This window comes from Bombyx mandarina, chromosome 01 (assembly GCF_030267445.1).
Source record: "Bombyx mandarina strain Sakado chromosome 01, ASM3026744v2".
NCBI lineage: Eukaryota > Metazoa > Arthropoda > Insecta > Lepidoptera > Bombycidae > Bombyx > Bombyx mandarina.
The window spans coordinates 12264251-12284233 of record NC_143208.1 but is presented as its reverse complement, the minus strand read 5'-3'; the positions used below and the strand labels follow the sequence as shown (position 1 = coordinate 12284233).

General features: G+C 37.0%; 1 protein-coding gene and 1 long non-coding RNA gene across 9 annotated transcripts in view; one reads left to right on the top strand and one right to left on the bottom strand.

Annotated features, from left to right (window-relative positions):
• Positions 1-3330: 3330 nt before the first annotated feature.
• On the bottom strand, positions 3331-6513 carry LOC149503552 (uncharacterized). The gene is made up of 2 exons (XR_016325325.1): positions 6367-6513; positions 3331-5981 (listed from the first exon to the last, which is right to left on the bottom strand). It is a non-coding gene; the product is annotated as an uncharacterized LOC149503552 (long non-coding RNA).
• Positions 6514-13254: 6741 nt separating this feature from the next.
• Positions 13255-19983, top strand: part of per (period circadian regulator) — a 47106-nt gene continuing 40377 nt past the window's right edge. For all 8 annotated transcript variants that reach the window (XM_089729712.1, XM_089729684.1, XM_089729596.1 and 5 more), the window contains exons 1-4: positions 13255-13554; positions 15434-15545; positions 18179-18262; positions 18426-18580. In XM_089729712.1, coding sequence (XP_089585838.1) covers positions 15457-15545; positions 18179-18262; positions 18426-18580 — 328 coding nt within the window. In that variant the 5' untranslated portion in view covers positions 13255-13554; positions 15434-15456. The remainder of the gene's footprint in view (positions 13555-15433; positions 15546-18178; positions 18263-18425; positions 18581-19983) is intronic.

Below are 19983 nucleotides of genomic sequence, written 5' to 3'. Positions count from 1 at the left end.
TATCGAGTCGAGGGAACCCGCTCCTCCCCACGACCTCTCACAGCTGGAGTCCCGCAAGGCTCTGTCCTCTCACCCCTCCTATTTAGCTTATTCGTCAACGATATTCCCCGGTCGCCGCTGACCCATTTAGCTTTATTCGCCGACGACACGACTGTTTACTATTCTAGTAGAAATAAGTCCCTAATCGCGAAGAAGCTTCAGAGCGCAGCCCTAGCCCTAGGACAGTGGTTCCGAAAATGGCGCATAGACATCAACCCAGCGAAAAGTACTGCGGTGCTATTTCAGAGGGGAAGCTCCACACGGATTTCCTCCCGGATTAGGAGGAGGAATCTCACACCCCCGATTACTCTCTTTAGACAACCCATACCCTGGGCCAGGAAGGTCAAGTACCTGGGCGTTACCCTGGATGCATCGATGACATTCCGCCCGCATATAAAATCAGTCCGTGACCGTGCCGCGTTTATTCTCGGTAGACTCTACCCCATGATCTGTAAGCGGAGTAAAATGTCCCTTCGGAACAAGGTGACACTTTACAAAACTTGCATAAGGCCCGTCATGACTTACGCGAGTGTGGTGTTCGCTCACGCGGCCCGCACACACATAGACACCCTCCAATCCCTACAATCCCGCTTTTGCAGGTTAGCTGTCGGGGCTCCGTGGTTCGTGAGGAACGTTGACCTACACGACGACCTGGGCCTCGAATCAATTCGGAAATACATGAAGTCAGCGTCGGAACGATACTTCGATAAGGCTATGCGTCATGATAATCGCCTTATCGTTGCCGCCGCTGACTACTCCCCGAATCCTGATCATGCAGGAGCCAGTCACCGTCGACGCCCTAGACACGTCCTTACGGATCCATCAGATCCAATAACCTTTGCATTAGATGCCTTCAGCTCTAATACTAGGGGCAGGCTTAGGGACCCCGGTAACCGTACTCGTCGAACTCGACAAAGAGGTCGACGTGCAACCTAACCCATGCATCAGCCCGCTGAGTTTCTCGCCGGATCTTCTCAGCGGGTCGCGATTCCGATCCGGTAGTAGATTCATTCGCGAAACAATTGCTCTTGAGTTGTTAGGTCTCCTTCGGAGGCGCTCGGGCAGTTGTTAGCAAATCCCACCCCTCTTGGCTGAGCCTTTGCTCGCCCACCTGTCCTGGTGAAACTGGAAAGGCCTTCGGGCCACCAGTAAAAAAAAAAAAAAAAAAAAAAAAAAAAAAAAAAAAAAAAAAAAAAAAAAAAAAAAAAAAAAAAAAAAAAAAAAAAAGACCATCTAAGTAAGTCTTAATAAATAAGCACATTTTGACTGAAAGTTTATTTTATTTCTTTTCATTGAATTTCATGCCAATAACTAAATCGACTTCATGTCATTCCACTCCATATAACTTTTCATATAACAGAATGTGTGTAGATATTTAATATCTTATACCTTTAAACGAGCAATTCTTGTATATATAGGTATATAATCTGAATCTCGGAAACGGCTCTAACGATTTTTATAAAATTGAGTATATAGGAGATTTCGGGGGCGATAAATCGATCTAGCTACGATTTATTTTCAGAAAATGTTGTTTTATTCGTATTTTCAATAATCAACTTTATCGATAATCAGCTTTATGACTCTTCCCGACATCTATTGGCGAATAATAATAATATTTTTCATAATTGAGAGCAATTCACTACTTTAAGGACACAATAACACTAAAGCAATTTCAGCAGATGGCGTTGTTAAGCCACCCGAAGCCAATGAGTGCTTGGTTTAAGGTTAGACCAAGAAAATGAATTGTTTATTTATAACTAGTCAGGTCATAAGTATTGTCACACAGTAAAAACTTTTCTTTTAGAATGCTGGCCACAAAAAAGTTTATTGAATTGGAATTTCGAATTGTTCATGAAAATAAAAATGTATACTTTTAGAATTTTACTTATTTTTAAATATGGAGAGGACGCTTAAACAAGACCGTGTTGCAATTATTGCGTTGCATCGTTGCGGTTACGCGCCAATTCAAATTTTTAACATACTGAAAAATTTGAATATAACCAAAAGATTCGTTTATCGTACCATCAAACGATACAATGAAGACTCTAGTGTAGATGACAGGTCAAGAAGTGGTCGCCCTCGGTCTGTTAGGACTCCAGCAGTGATAAAAGCTGTGAAGGCGCGAATTCAAAGAAATCCCAAACGTAAGCAGAAACTGTTGGCCCTTCAGATAGGGTTAAGCAGAACCACGGTGAAAAGGGTGTTAAATGAAGACTTAGGGCTTCAGACATATCGAAGAAAAACAGGACATCGTTTGAATGCTCGTCTAATGGACCTGAGACTGAAGAGATGCCGCGCTTTGTTGAAGTGGTACGCGGGAAAAAAATATCGGGATATTCTTTTTTCGGATGAAAATTTTTTTACCGTAGAAGAGAGCTACAACAAACAAATGAAATTTATGAAATCGTCGTCCCTTTAAACTGCAATTAAGTTCATGTTATCTTTTCGAGTGAACGTTTTTATTAAGTAGGTATACAATCTTAATCATCACTTAATCATAAAAAAAATAAGGTAATTTTGGACGGAAAATGTTTTCATCGACATGGCTCGTCAAGATTGTAATAGTGGCGGTTTGACGGCCATCACTATAATAATAATAATAATAATAATTCTGCCGTCTTCCCAGGCGTGGCAGTGCTTAATACACATAATAATAAACTACACACATAGACATAATCAAATTGCAAATATTATACATCAAAGACTAGCTCTCAAACATGAACTCATCCCGGACACACATACACCATACTATCAATACACTCCTAAAACAGTTTTGGAAAATAGCACTCATAAAATTTACTATGACCGCGCAATACTAACCGATAGAACCATACACTACAACCGTCCCGATATTACCGTACAAGACAAAATAAATAAAATCACTTACCTGGCCGATATAGCTGTCCCTAACACTCACAACCTACAAGAAACAATAGCAGAAAAAATACACAAATATGCAGCAGACCTTAAGGATGAAGTTTTAAGAATCTGGAAACAACAAAAAGTATACATTGTCCCTCTAGTATTGTCCACAACTGGTGTTATTCCAAAACATATACATCATGGTTTGAAGCTCCTTGACCTGAAACCTAACACCTACATACTTCTTAAAAAAGCTGCTATATTAAACACGTGCAGAATTGTACGAAAGTTTCTGCAAATAGAATATGATCAACCACTTAATGCAATAGTTAGCCAACCCCAAGAAACCGTGACATTTACTTGACCGAGTCCGTAAATGTCATTAAAGTACTACCAGAACAAGCTGAGAATGTAAAAATTAAAGAATAATAATAATAATAAAGCCTCTTTATTCCCAGTAAAACATAACTTAAATCTATGTTTGATTTTAGTATAATTTTTAATACAGTTGACTTACTTAATATAATTAGTATGTTTACTTAATATTATATAGTTATGGTTACTTAATAATATAATATTATGTAGTTATTTAATCTACCGGAACCCCAGATTGGGTGAAGGCCTCCTCCAGTGATGCCCATTTGTTTCTGTCTTCGCTCTGTCTTTTTTCCATCGCTATAATATAAATGCTACCAAGATGAGACTAGTCCGGACGTTGGTTTTCTCGATTTTCCTCTATAGTGCAGAGCTGTGGACGATTAGAACAACAGAGCGGTAAAAAATAGAAGCGTTCGAGATGTGGTATTGGCGAAGAATGCTCCGCATACCGTGGACCGCCAAGAGAACAAACAAATCTGTCCTCGAGCAACTTCGCATAGAAACGAGACTGTCGACGATTTGCTACCAGAAGGTTCTTGGTTACTTTGGTCATATTGCTCGGCGGCCACCCGACAACCTTGAAAGATTGATTGTGGCGGGCAAGGTAGAGGGAAAAAAACCCGCCGGCCGGCCACCAAACCGTTGGTCGGATCAGATAACTGCGCTCACTGGACTCTCTGTTACGAACGCCCTGAGAGAAGCCGAAAACCGAAGCAAATGGAAGCTAAGGGTACAAAGAGCCACGAAAGGCTTTCAAGGACACGACTTTCAGCAATGAAGTATTCGACTAAGAAGAAGAAATAATATTACCTATTAAAGAAACTCACATAGTATGGTATAAGGTATCACGTGTATTGGCTAGCACGTCACTTTAATTTTATGGAGCACGTTAAGGACAGCTTAAAAAGAACAGTGCAAGAAGTCCTGTGCCCACAAGAGTGGCAACAATGAGAATAGCTTTTTTTTCTTCCTACCTATGCTGATAGCCTTGAGAGGCTATTTCAGCTTCACCCTAACATGTGTAGGTGAGCTCACGGGGCTCAAACCAGGAGGTGTTGCTAACACTGACCCTAGCAAGAGCAGTGTTTCGCAGAATCTAAGAATAGCAATTTCACAAGAAACTTGCAATATTCAGCAAGATGATTTTATAACCATAATCAGATGTATGCGGAACCGGTTAGACCAACAAAATAAGGGCACGTGGAAGTAGCACCTTATTAAAAGAAAAACGTGTGCTTAAACTTTTATAATTGAACCATTTTTTTGAAAAAACAATGGGAAACGAGGGAAACAACCTACATCGTTTGCTTTTGCGATGCTCATAAAAGGATATAAATAGGACCCAGGGAACAATAAATGTGGATCGTGCAGCTATAAAAAATGGAATTTTTATTTTTCTTCGCATTATTGTGTTAATATTATGTATCATTCAGTGACGTACCAGTAATAGTACTTAGATAACATATTGAAGCTTACTTTGTCTCGCACGTAGCACGGAACGTGCCCTGCCATCTACAATATCGGAAAGAATTAAGAGATAAAAAGTGCTTTATCTTAAAAATATTCTTATCAGATTGAAAAAATGGGATTTCTTAAATTTAAACTGATTTACAAGATTTAAGTAATTTTAAGTAATACCTGTGTAATAGATGCTGAATATTTAAAATTTTCACTAAGTGTTACACTATCAGACGCTACATAGTAAGTGGATATACACTGGGGCTTGTGAATTCCAAACTATTTCTTGGTATAATGATTGAATCCAAGCTGCAGTAGGGTCCCGAAGATATATTTAAGTTTGCGGGTAGGTTCATTAGTTCTGTTAGTGAAAAGACACGAACGCATAGTATTATGATTTTGCAACGATTTCATTTCACAGAAAAAGGCCTAAAATATCGATATAATAAGTATATACTGTATAATATATCATAACATTATCTAAGCTGATAGATATAGCACCATCGCGCTTTTTTTCCCATGGGTGCCTAAAAGACAACTAGGACATTCATTCATTCATCGGAGTATGGGCAGCAACGTTCTCGAGTATAGTTTATTGCGATCTCAAACTTGCATTTATATGTGGTATGGCGTATTGTAAACCTGGACGGGACAGAATCATCATCCTGATTATTTCTGTTGCTAAATACGTTTTAAAGGATGAGACTATTGTTATTGTTTGTTGTCTTGGTGACAGATAGGAGCAAATAGCATGCAATGATCCAGAATAAATCTTGTTGCAAGGAGGATCATACTAGATTCACCGAGCGAGTAGATGAGTTCACGGGGCTCTAACCTGTGGACGTTGCTTACACTAGCCCTAGTGAGAGCAGGGCTTCGCGGAATCTACCACCGGATCGGAAGCGCGACCCACTGAGAAGATCCGGCGAGAAACTCAATTGGGTGTGTCTGTGGGTCAATTTACTCGCCCAATCCTTTTTCCCGTCGCTCGCGCTCGCGTCCGAACCGTGCTTGATAGTGGATCGTGGGCCAAAATGACGTGTTTAGGGCGACGTCGACTGTTTACCATTCGGTCCGCAGGATCGGGTATGTACTTTCTGGTGGCCATGACGAGAGGGTTTTCGTATCGGGATGCTTCTCGAAATGGCGCTGTTGTGGACTGTCAATACATAGTGATGGACTCGAGGTCCATGTCGTCGTGGAGATCCACGTTTCTTACGTACCATGGTGCTCCGACGGCTATCCTACAAAAACAGGATTGAATGATTTGAAGGAGTTTCAAGTTAGTGCGGGCTGCGTGAGCGAATACTACACTTGCATAGGTAGTGACTGGACGTATGCAAGTTTTGTAGAGTATTGCCTTATTTCGAAGGACAATTTACTTCGCTTGCAAGTCATCGGATAGAGCGAAACAATTATAATTTACGTAATGTAACTAACTCGGTCCCAACACGTGACCATTAGGTATGACGTTCATTAATAGTCACGAATGTTCTTCCAGTCTTCAATAGTACTGAATTTTTGATTGAATCATAAGAAAGTGGTGTTGGTGTCAACGGAATAAACGTAAATTAAATCTAAAAAAAAACATGGATCAATATAATTTTAAATAAAAATATTATTAGTTACCAATTTAATGTCTACTATTGAAACACCCAAAAAGATAAAACTATGATGTGCCTGGAATTCAGCAACTCTTTTCTTTTTAATGTTTGTTCATTCGTTTCACGGAAATAAAATTTCACATGAGACGTTTTTCTAAGCCACGCGACAGAGTCTAACTATATCGCACCCTCTCTCTCAGCTGCCACGTGCGTGCGAGCAAATAAATCGTAGAAAGAGATTTGCCGTCCTACTTACCCGGCTCACGTGTTTTTGAGCGTGAATAGTAGATCTGCGACAAATTCATGCTCCAAACAATCGTTTCCGAATCGATTTTTGCAAATGTTTTTAATTTGAAGTATAGAATTGTATATTTTTTTAGTAATTAGTTTATTGGGCCAAATGTATGGTTTGTAGAAAACTAAAAAGGTTGAGACCTTGAGAGAAAACTTGAGACCTTAGAACTTGCAACCTAACCCATGCATCAGCTCGCTGAGTTTCTCGCCGGATCTTCTCAGCGGGTCGCGATTCGCCGGCAGTAGATTCATTCGCGAAGCAGTTGCTCTTGAGTTGTTAGGTCTACTACGGAGGCGCTCGGGCAGCTGTTAGCAAATCCCACCCCTCTTGGCTGAGCCTTTGCTCGCCCACCTGTCCTGGTGAAACTGGAAAGGCCTTCGGGCCACCAGTAAAAAAAAAAAAAAAAAAAAAAAAAAAAGACCATCTAAGTAAGTCTTAATAAATAAGCACATTTTGACTGAAAGTTTATTTTATTTCTTTTCATTGAATTTCATGCCAATAACTAAATCGACTTCATGTCATTCCACTCCATATAACTTTTCATATAACAGAATGTGTGTAGATATTTAATATCTTATACCTTTAAACGAGCAATTCTTGTATATATAGGTATATAATCTGAATCTCGGAAACGGCTCTAACGATTTTTATAAAATTGAGTATATAGGAGATTTCGGGGGCGATAAATCGATCTAGCTACGATTTATTTTCAGAAAATGTTGTTTTATTCGTATTTTCAATAATCAACTTTATCGATAATCAGCTTTATGACTCTTCCCGACATCTATTGGCGAATAATAATAATATTTTTCATAATTGAGAGCAATTCACTACTTTAAGGACACAATAACACTAAAGCAATTTCAGCAGATGGCGTTGTTAAGCCACCCGAAGCCAATGAGTGCTTGGTTTAAGGTTAGACCAAGAAAATGAATTGTTTATTTATAACTAGTCAGGTCATAAGTATTGTCACACAGTAAAAACTTTTCTTTTAGAATGCTGGCCACAAAAAAGTTTATTGAATTGGAATTTCGAATTGTTCATGAAAATAAAAATGTATACTTTTAGAATTTTACTTATTTTTAAATATGGAGAGGACGCTTAAACAAGACCGTGTTGCAATTATTGCGTTGCATCGTTGCGGTTACGCGCCAATTCAAATTTTTAACATACTGAAAAATTTGAATATAACCAAAAGATTCGTTTATCGTACCATCAAACGATACAATGAAGACTCTAGTGTAGATGACAGGTCAAGAAGTGGTCGCCCTCGGTCTGTTAGGACTCCAGCAGTGATAAAAGCTGTGAAGGCGCGAATTCAAAGAAATCCCAAACGTAAGCAGAAACTGTTGGCCCTTCAGATAGGGTTAAGCAGAACCACGGTGAAAAGGGTGTTAAATGAAGACTTAGGGCTTCAGACATATCGAAGAAAAACAGGACATCGTTTGAATGCTCGTCTAATGGACCTGAGACTGAAGAGATGCCGCGCTTTGTTGAAGTGGTACGCGGGAAAAAAATATCGGGATATTCTTTTTTCGGATGAAAATTTTTTTACCGTAGAAGAGAGCTACAACAAACAAATGAAATTTATGAAATCGTCGTCCCTTTAAACTGCAATTAAGTTCATGTTATCTTTTCGAGTGAACGTTTTTATTAAGTAGGTATACAATCTTAATCATCACTTAATCATAAAAAAAATAAGGTAATTTTGGACGGAAAATGTTTTCATCGACATGGCTCGTCAAGATTGTAATAGTGGCGGTTTGACGGCCATCACTATAATAATAATAATAATAATAATTCTGCCGTCTTCCCAGGCGTGGCAGTGCTTAATACACATAATAATAAACTACACACATAGACATAATCAAATTGCAAATATTATACATCAAAGACTAGCTCTCAAACATGAACTCATCCCGGACACACATACACCATACTATCAATACACTCCTAAAACAGTTTTGGAAAATAGCACTCATAAAATTTACTATGACCGCGCAATACTAACCGATAGAACCATACACTACAACCGTCCCGATATTACCGTACAAGACAAAATAAATAAAATCACTTACCTGGCCGATATAGCTGTCCCTAACACTCACAACCTACAAGAAACAATAGCAGAAAAAATACACAAATATGCAGCAGACCTTAAGGATGAAGTTTTAAGAATCTGGAAACAACAAAAAGTATACATTGTCCCTCTAGTATTGTCCACAACTGGTGTTATTCCAAAACATATACATCATGGTTTGAAGCTCCTTGACCTGAAACCTAACACCTACATACTTCTTAAAAAAGCTGCTATATTAAACACGTGCAGAATTGTACGAAAGTTTCTGCAAATAGAATATGATCAACCACTTAATGCAATAGTTAGCCAACCCCAAGAAACCGTGACATTTACTTGACCGAGTCCGTAAATGTCATTAAAGTACTACCAGAACAAGCTGAGAATGTAAAAATTAAAGAATAATAATAATAATAAAGCCTCTTTATTCCCAGTAAAACATAACTTAAATCTATGTTTGATTTTAGTATAATTTTTAATACAGTTGACTTACTTAATATAATTAGTATGTTTACTTAATATTATATAGTTATGGTTACTTAATAATATAATATTATGTAGTTATTTAATCTACCGGAACCCCAGATTGGGTGAAGGCCTCCTCCAGTGATGCCCATTTGTTTCTGTCTTCGCTCTGTCTTTTTTCCATCGCTATAATATAAATGCTACCAAGATGAGACTAGTCCGGACGTTGGTTTTCTCGATTTTCCTCTATAGTGCAGAGCTGTGGACGATTAGAACAACAGAGCGGTAAAAAATAGAAGCGTTCGAGATGTGGTATTGGCGAAGAATGCTCCGCATACCGTGGACCGCCAAGAGAACAAACAAATCTGTCCTCGAGCAACTTCGCATAGAAACGAGACTGTCGACGATTTGCTACCAGAAGGTTCTTGGTTACTTTGGTCATATTGCTCGGCGGCCACCCGACAACCTTGAAAGATTGATTGTGGCGGGCAAGGTAGAGGGAAAAAAACCCGCCGGCCGGCCACCAAACCGTTGGTCGGATCAGATAACTGCGCTCACTGGACTCTCTGTTACGAACGCCCTGAGAGAAGCCGAAAACCGAAGCAAATGGAAGCTAAGGGTACAAAGAGCCACGAAAGGCTTTCAAGGACACGACTTTCAGCAATGAAGTATTCGACTAAGAAGAAGAAATAATATTACCTATTAAAGAAACTCACATAGTATGGTATAAGGTATCACGTGTATTGGCTAGCACGTCACTTTAATTTTATGGAGCACGTTAAGGACAGCTTAAAAAGAACAGTGCAAGAAGTCCTGTGCCCACAAGAGTGGCAACAATGAGAATAGCTTTTTTTCTTCCTACCTATGCTGATAGCCTTGAGAGGCTATTTCAGCTTCACCCTAACATGTGTAGGTGAGCTCACGGGGCTCAAACCAGGAGGTGTTGCTAACACTGACCCTAGCAAGAGCAGTGTTTCGCAGAATCTAAGAATAGCAATTTCACAAGAAACTTGCAATATTCAGCAAGATGATTTTATAACCATAATCAGATGTATGCGGAACCGGTTAGACCAACAAAATAAGGGCACGTGGAAGTAGCACCTTATTAAAAGAAAAACGTGTGCTTAAACTTTTATAATTGAACCATTTTTTTGAAAAAACAATGGGAAACGAGGGAAACAACCTACATCGTTTGCTTTTGCGATGCTCATAAAAGGATATAAATAGGACCCAGGGAACAATAAATGTGGATCGTGCAGCTATAAAAAATGGAATTTTTATTTTTCTTCGCATTATTGTGTTAATATTATGTATCATTCAGTGACGTACCAGTAATAGTACTTAGATAACATATTGAAGCTTACTTTGTCTCGCACGTAGCACGGAACGTGCCCTGCCATCTACAATATCGGAAAGAATTAAGAGATAAAAAGTGCTTTATCTTAAAAATATTCTTATCAGATTGAAAAAATGGGATTTCTTAAATTTAAACTGATTTACAAGATTTAAGTAATTTTAAGTAATACCTGTGTAATAGATGCTGAATATTTAAAATTTTCACTAAGTGTTACACTATCAGACGCTACATAGTAAGTGGATATACACTGGGGCTTGTGAATTCCAAACTATTTCTTGGTATAATGATTGAATCCAAGCTGCAGTAGGGTCCCGAAGATATATTTAAGTTTGCGGGTAGGTTCATTAGTTCTGTTAGTGAAAAGACACGAACGCATAGTATTATGATTTTGCAACGATTTCATTTCACAGAAAAAGGCCTAAAATATCGATATAATAAGTATATACTGTATAATATATCATAACATTATCTAAGCTGATAGATATAGCACCATCGCGCTTTTTTTCCCATGGGTGCCTAAAAGACAACTAGGACATTCATTCATTCATCGGAGTATGGGCAGCAACGTTCTCGAGTATAGTTTATTGCGATCTCAAACTTGCATTTATATGTGGTATGGCGTATTGTAAACCTGGACGGGACAGAATCATCATCCTGATTATTTCTGTTGCTAAATACGTTTTAAAGGATGAGACTATTGTTATTGTTTGTTGTCTTGGTGACAGATAGGAGCAAATAGCATGCAATGATCCAGAATAAATCTTGTTGCAAGGAGGATCATACTAGATTCACCGAGCGAGTAGATGAGTTCACGGGGCTCTAACCTGTGGACGTTGCTTACACTAGCCCTAGTGAGAGCAGGGCTTCGCGGAATCTACCACCGGATCGGAAGCGCGACCCACTGAGAAGATCCGGCGAGAAACTCAATTGGGTGTGTCTGTGGGTCAATTTACTCGCCCAATCCTTTTTCCCGTCGCTCGCGCTCGCGTCCGAACCGTGCTTGATAGTGGATCGTGGGCCAAAATGACGTGTTTAGGGCGACGTCGACTGTTTACCATTCGGTCCGCAGGATCGGGTATGTACTTTCTGGTGGCCATGACGAGAGGGTTTTCGTATCGGGATGCTTCTCGAAATGGCGCTGTTGTGGACTGTCAATACATAGTGATGGACTCGAGGTCCATGTCGTCGTGGAGATCCACGTTTCTTACGTACCATGGTGCTCCGACGGCTATCCTACAAAAACAGGATTGAATGATTTGAAGGAGTTTCAAGTTAGTGCGGGCTGCGTGAGCGAATACTACACTTGCATAGGTAGTGACTGGACGTATGCAAGTTTTGTAGAGTATTGCCTTATTTCGAAGGACAATTTACTTCGCTTGCAAGTCATCGGATAGAGCGAAACAATTATAATTTACGTAATGTAACTAACTCGGTCCCAACACGTGACCATTAGGTATGACGTTCATTAATAGTCACGAATGTTCTTCCAGTCTTCAATAGTACTGAATTTTTGATTGAATCATAAGAAAGTGGTGTTGGTGTCAACGGAATAAACGTAAATTAAATCTAAAAAAAAACATGGATCAATATAATTTTAAATAAAAATATTATTAGTTACCAATTTAATGTCTACTATTGAAACACCCAAAAAGATAAAACTATGATGTGCCTGGAATTCAGCAACTCTTTTCTTTTTAATGTTTGTTCATTCGTTTCACGGAAATAAAATTTCACATGAGACGTTTTTCTAAGCCACGCGACAGAGTCTAACTATATCGCACCCTCTCTCTCAGCTGCCACGTGCGTGCGAGCAAATAAATCGTAGAAAGAGATTTGCCGTCCTACTTACCCGGCTCACGTGTTTTTGAGCGTGAATAGTAGATCTGCGACAAATTCATGCTCCAAACAATCGTTTCCGAATCGATTTTTGCAAATGTTTTTAATTTGAAGTATAGAATTGTATATTTTTTTAGTAATTAGTTTATTGGGCCAAATGTATGGTTTGTAGAAAACTAAAAAGGTTAGTACTAAAATCCATGTATGAATATTTCAGTTGAATACTCTAAATGATTGAAAAATCTGTTTAACAAGTTTTTCTTAAAATTTTGTGATTAACCTGAGATTTTTATCTTTCTTTACATATGTATATAATGTTTAAAAAATACTAATAGACAAAACAACCCTATTTTTGTCCTACGATTATGCTATCGACGATGGAAAGTGCTATTTTTTGTTGATAAAACATGTAATATTGATCATCCGTAACGGATTTCAAAATATGAAGTAATTACTGGTCGTGTGGTATGGTGGTATTAAAAGCAAAGGTTGTGATTTAAGGAATATAGTAGTCGTTGAAATTCATTGAGATTTTGACCACATGCCTCCAGGTCAGCGAATGAATTCTTTCTAATGTCTACTCTATTAGCCTGAACAAGTTTTGTTAATTTAAGCTACTTTCAAATTGAAATACTTAGCAACAAAATTTGTTGAAATGTATGATAATCGGATTACTTCAACTTCTGTATCTGTATTCTGTAAATGTAGTATCCTTTTGAAGATATCATTGGACCGCCGTGTAAAATACATTTTCCTTAAATGTACATAGGTATATTAAAATTGTCTTGAAAACTTATTGCTGTTGCAGAATTAATCGATTTATTTCGATTCTCGAGTTCCAACAATCTTTGTATATCGATACTTACCTTGCAACAATCGACTCTAGTACGCTAATTGTATTGTGACATTCGTGTTTAGAGCGTTTAAACCTCAAGACTCAAGTTTTGTGTAGAGGCGATGCTGATAAAATATTTTTATGATAATAATGCTCATATAGAAAGTAATCTAGGATTTTACCGTTCAACAATGTGGGTGTCTCTAAGTAACTTTTGCAAATAATTAACTACAATAACAGTGCCATCAATAAATAAACATAGTTTAGAAACGAACAAATAAATTTACACTTTTGAAACATACTTCTCTACAACTGTATGGACTTTTCACACTATTAAGTTTGGATTAAGTAAGTGGAATACAGTATTAAATATAAAAATAGCGTTAGCGAATGAAAATTTCCGCTTAAAGGGGATTAAAAATAAAAAATTAAACTACACAATACGAACTTTTTTAAGCATCGTCATAATTTTTATTACTCTTTAATTTTGTTTTTATTTAAAGCTATTTTTCTGAACCTATATTAAATATTTGTATTAGAAGATGACAGCAGTATGGGGAATCGCTGAGTAGGTTTTTAAATGAATGTAAAATTGCGATTTTTTTTAAATTTTGATTTCTAACCGATTATTGTAAGCTTTTGGCTTTGGTAAATCTCTTGGCCTTATTAGCTATTTTGAAAAAAAGTTAATTTAAATTATAGTCCAACAGGATAACAATAACAAAAAAGGTAAAGTAAAGGATATAAATGAAAATTAATGTTCAACATTTTTTGGGTTATCATGAGCTTGTCCACTTAACTAGAGAAATAAAATAAGAAGTTGAAATAATTCAATCATTATCTGTGTCATAATATTATAATGATTAATTTTAATTGAAAAGTCCATTTTAACATTATTCATTCTACTTGCAAGTCTAAACACCAAGCACAAGACATTTTATATATAGAATATGTTTCATACTAAGTTTTTTGTTTATTGTGACCTCAACTAATATCACTAGTAATAATATTTTATTCAAGGTTTGTGGTAAATTTTAAATTAATAGTTCTTCTTTTGCCTATGATGACCTTATAATAGGGCTTTTGCAAGGGTAGCTACCACTCTGTGGTTAATTAATGCTATAAAATATTCTTTAAGACTGGCACACTAGTAGGTTTTACTAAGTGATGTTTATTGATTTATGTAATTAGTAGCAATGGGTAAATAGGCACAGCTGTCCACAGCATCAAATTTTTGTCCTTTTTACTATTGAAATGATTTACCCTCCAGATATTCCATTTCAATTCACCAGAAAATGCATCTCAACTGTGTAAAGTATTTATTTATCAATTTCATTATATCGACGCTTGAAAGACAAACGTGACTAAGCGACAATAACTGCTTTGTACAAAAATTATAGGCAATAACCTAATTCGATTCGCAAAAAAAAAATTCTAGGTCTATTAAAATCATTTCAATCACACAGCTAGATTCATTAAAATAGAATTTTTTTCAAGTATTTGAACTTTAAATTAGTCTACTGTAAAGTTCACACAGTGTCGCTTAGTCACGTTTGCTTTTCAAGCGTCGATATATACAATATGAACAGAAAAATATGTTCTGTAGTCATTAAAGCTAATTTCTATAAAAAAGCAAGCAAAAATTATTGATCTAACTTGTTTGCATAGTACAAATTAATATAAGAACATGACTTGTTTTAGAGTGTGTGCAGTGTGTAAATGAAAGTATTTAATTAATAAAAAAAGCAATTTAAAATATTAGGTGCGCAACTAAGTTCTCCCTGTTTGTCAATGGATGGCCACAGCAATAACTGCTGGTCGATTTCGAGAAATCTAAAACATTGTGAACCTAGCTTCGATATATGGTAAACAAACCGTTTCGACACATCGGTGGTTTGGTTTTTACTTTTCGTTGTGTGATAAAGTGATTTTATAGGAAGTAATCCTCATTTGTGGGAAGACAGTAAATGTTATATATACTTAGTTATAGATAGTTTCAAAATATAAAAAATTTGGGGTATTCGTGATCTGACAAAAACTTGGAAAAGTTTGTGGCTAATGGAATTACTTTTAATTATTCATTTGTAAGCATTTTACATTTATATTAAATTTATAAAGGTACATTTTTATAAAAAAAAACCACTTCCAAAATTTATAGCTACTAAATATTATGTAATGGTCTTCCAACATATAAAACCTAACTGTGTTTAAAATTGTTTTGTTGCAGCGTTCATTTTAAAAGTCTTCATCATGAATAACCTTGAAAACTCTGAGAACACTGACAAAATATCAGATTCGGCATACTCAAACAGCTGCAGTTACAGTCAATCAAGAAGAAGGTAAATACAATCGTAATTTCGTCATCATAACGTAGGCAACGGCTTGTCTATACCCCTGGCATTGCTAAAATCCATGATTGACAATGACAACCCACCATAAGGGGGGGGGGGGGCGATATGAAGTCGCACAAAAAAAACATTAAATGTCATTTCACTAAGATATATTAATCGCAGTTGTTCTAAAATAATAAATGTTATTATCTCGTCTAAAGTTTATGTACATATATCGGGACCAGCGGTTTTAATTAAATTAATTAAGCCCTAGCGCATATTGCCCGTCCGATATTATCAGGCATCATTACTAGGCTGCACTAAAAGTATCGGGAATGGAATATTTCCACTGTTCCTGTCATATTAAAATCTTTTTAATTGAAAACTCCTTGGTTTTAAAAATCGAATACCATTTATTTATTTAAAAAAAGATTCTCGGTCTTGTCACGAGGTTTTGTCAAACTTGTTTAGTCGTTGAGAAAATGGAATTGACTCGAGAAAATTCAAGAGCGATGATTTATTATGACTTTCGAAGTGGTTTAACACAAAAACAGTGTGTTGACCGGATGATTTCTGCATTTGGTGATGAAGTCCCATCCAAAACCACAATTTATCGCTGGTTTGCTGAGTTTCAACGTGGACGTGTCAAGCTCAGTGATGATCCCCGTCAAGGTCGTCCAAAAACTGCAGTCACCTAAAAAACATTGATGCTGTGCGTAAGCTGATTGAGGAAGATCGACATGTGACATACCGCGAAATTCAGGCAACTTTAGACATTGGCATGAGTCAAATACAAATAATCTTGCATGAACAATTAGGTGTAAAAAATTTTTTTTACCTGATGGATACCGCATTCGCTCTGTGAAGAGCAAAAAGCGGCTCGCGTTACTTGGCGCGTTAGAACTCTCGAAAGATTCCACGCAGGATCCTCAAATGCTGTATACAACATTGTATCAGGTGACGAATCCTGGATATACGCGTACGAACCCGAAACAAAAAACTAGTCACGAGTTTGGGTGTTCGAAAATGAGTTAAAGCCAACAAAAATTGTTCGTTCACGGAGTGTTGCAAAAAAAATGGTGGCCACGTTTGTCTCCAAAACCGGCCATGTTACGACTATTCCTCTTGAGGGACAAAGAACGGTTAATGCAGAATGGTATGATAGCATTTGTTTGCCACAGGTCGTTTCTGAACTCCGTAAAGAGAACTGCAACCGCCGCACCATCCTCCATCACGACAATGCGACTTCTCACACCGCGCACAGTACAAAAGAGTTTTGAGAGCAAGAAAACATAGAATTATTAGACCATCCGCCGTACAGCCCCGATCTAAGCCCTAATGATTTCTATACTTTCCCTAAAATAAAGAATAAATTGCGTGGACAGAGATTTTCATCACCTGAAGAAGCTGTGAACGCCTACAAAACGGCCATTTTGGAGACCCCAACTTCCGAATGGAATGGTTGCTTCAATGATTGGTTCCATCGTATGGAAAAATGTGTCAAATTTCGCGGAGAATACTTCGAAAAGCAATAAATACATTTTTAAATAGTAATGTTGTGTCACTTCGTTAATTCCAGAAATTTTCAGTGCCGCCCTCGTAGTTAAATTTTCCCTATCGCCAATCGTACCAATAGAGTGGGCACTTCGAGCGCGCACGTATAACTATTTTGATTAACCCTGCCAGTCACACTATTCTATTCTAAATGTAACTTTTTTTTCCTACTTAAGCTAATGGTCTAGAGAGACGGGTCAGCGTCGCCGGGCTAGTAGGTGACCTTACGGGCTCAGACCTGACGATGTTGCTAACACGAACCCTAGCAGGAGCCGTGCTTCGCAGAATTCACCACCACATCGGAAACCCGACCCACTGAGAAGATCCGGCGAGAAACTCAATTGGCTGTGTCTGTGGGTTAATTTACTCGCCGAGCCCTTCGTCGCAAGCGACGGGTTCGACCTGAATGATGACCGGTGCTTGGGGTACCTAAAAGCACTGTTAGTGGATCAGGAGGATCCGAGATGACGTGTTTTGGGCGACGTCGGCTGTTTACCATTTGGTCCGCAGGATCGCCTATGCGGCCGGCGGCCACGAAGAGAGGGTTCTCGTGTCGTGCCGCTTTATTGAAATGGCGCATTGATGCCGACTGTAGATATTTACTGATGGACTCTAGGTCCAGATCGTCGTGAAGGTTGACGTTCCTGACGAACCACGGGGTTCCGACGGCTATCCTGCAAAAACGGGATTGAAGGGGCTTCAAGTTAGTGCGGGCCGCGTGAGCGGACACTACATTTACATAGGTCATGTCGGAGCGTGTGCGAGTTTTGTAGAGTGTCACCTTATTTCTAAGGGACAATTTACTTCGCTTGCAAATCATCGGATAGAAAAATGTAAGAATCGTATGGACTGAATTAAATACGTCGGAGCTTATGCAAACACAACAGTTTGCATATGATTAACGTGTTTTTTGAAGCCATAATTTAAATTCGATTCAACATTATAAATTAGTTACGTTGTTGTTAATTGTTAAGTTAGTTGTTAATTTACCCACTACACCTACCTGAAGAATATCATAGATTTTATCAAAGGTTATGAATATGGGTGGTATAGCGCTTAATTAAAATTGTGAATTTGTTATTTCGCAGTCACAGCTCAAAATCTACTCATTCCGGCAGTTATTCTAGCGGCAGTAGCGGATACGGAGGTCGACATGTCACTGGCACTAACAGGTTAGTAAAAAACTTTGTCTTTTGTCAAAATCTAGTTTTAAAATATTATAATTAGAATTTTGTTTTTTTTTGTGCGTTCAATCCTTCTGCTACCTTTCACACGCAAATCATCAAGTGCATCACTACTTAAAATATTGAATAACTGAAAATTTTCATCTTTTAGTAATAAGTTGGCTCAGTCACCAAATAAAGATAAAGAGTTAAAGAAAAAGAAACAATCACAAACAGAGCTAACGACTACCAAAGAACCAAATGAAGGAGAAAGCGGACCTCAAGAATCTGTGAACCTGGACATTCTAGAGGAGGAGAAGCATGATGGTGGGTGACATTTTAAATCAGTATTATTATTATAAATTATGATTTTGAATGAAGAATTTAAGTTTCGAGTTGAATGTGGGAGATAAGTTGAACTTCACATTTATTTTGTCACTTTCAATGTTTTTTTTAGTGTCTGTGGATTATTATAGCATTTTATTCTAAAAGGACTTAAGTTATAGTTTAATGTGAATTAAATTGAAGTTTTCAGAACGAAATTTTAGAAATGATTTTGCTACAACTAAACGTTATCTTTTATGTATAATACGTCGAGTACTTAGCTTGGTAAATCACAAGGTGTTTTTTTCTTATTACTTATAAATATATTGTAATAAAAATATTAGTCATTGTACAACTAAAGCATTAAAAATTAAGTACCAGTACATTGGGTGAACCTGCAGTCTGGAGTGGCGAGGTTGATTTAATGAGGTGGGCTATCTCGTAGTTTGATATTTCGCTTTAACCTTTATTTATACATTTACTTAAATATCTAAAAGTCTTATTTTTTCAGTCGATATTTTTTTAGTGCATGTTTGATTAATTTTTAAACATAAAAAAACTTTGAACATTCCAATTTTATTATAGTGATCTAATTTATAATTATTATAACATAAATCGTAATTAAATAATGTTCAATCATTATCATCTACATAATTGTATTACTAACACGGGGCTCTTAACAAGAATATGCTTTCTTAAAAGGAATCACACTTATTAATTTTAAAACATATTGAACATTTAATTTTTATTAATTCAACCTTTACTGTAATACAAATTACATAACAAGTAATAAAATAACCTTGTGTATTACGAGCTCCAAAACATACTCAGAATTAAATTGTTACTGCTTTTTTATTAAAATGTTTAGAAATAGCTGCTGATGCATGCGTAATGGCGTTAAAAACATGTGCAACTGGCATTCGCCATCCTCATATGGTGACCGATGGAACGCGCTAACCCTCATTCGCTATAATCTATTTTAAACTACTAGACACCCCTATTCGCGGCCTATTTTACATAAGCAGTGGTATTTTGTGATGTACAGATTATTTATTTATGATATAAATTATGAATGTAAATCATTATCGTATAAATTGGGTGTGCGAATAGGTTGCTGCCGAGTTCACAACTGCGACCATAACTATTCAAGATCTTTAAATATATTGATTACTGTGAGGTGATTTATTTAAAAAAATATATCTTATTTTAATTTAAAAAAAAGAAAGAGTAGCGGCCACTTTCTAAAAAAAAAGTGATTACATACTCGATTAATGCAGCAAGCTTTTTCAGTCGGAACTTTGATAATATATATAAATTAATTTATTCTAAAACTTTATTAAATTATTAAAAAAAAGAACACCTAACCTAAAAGTACATGTTATTATCCGCAACATGCTTCGTCAGAT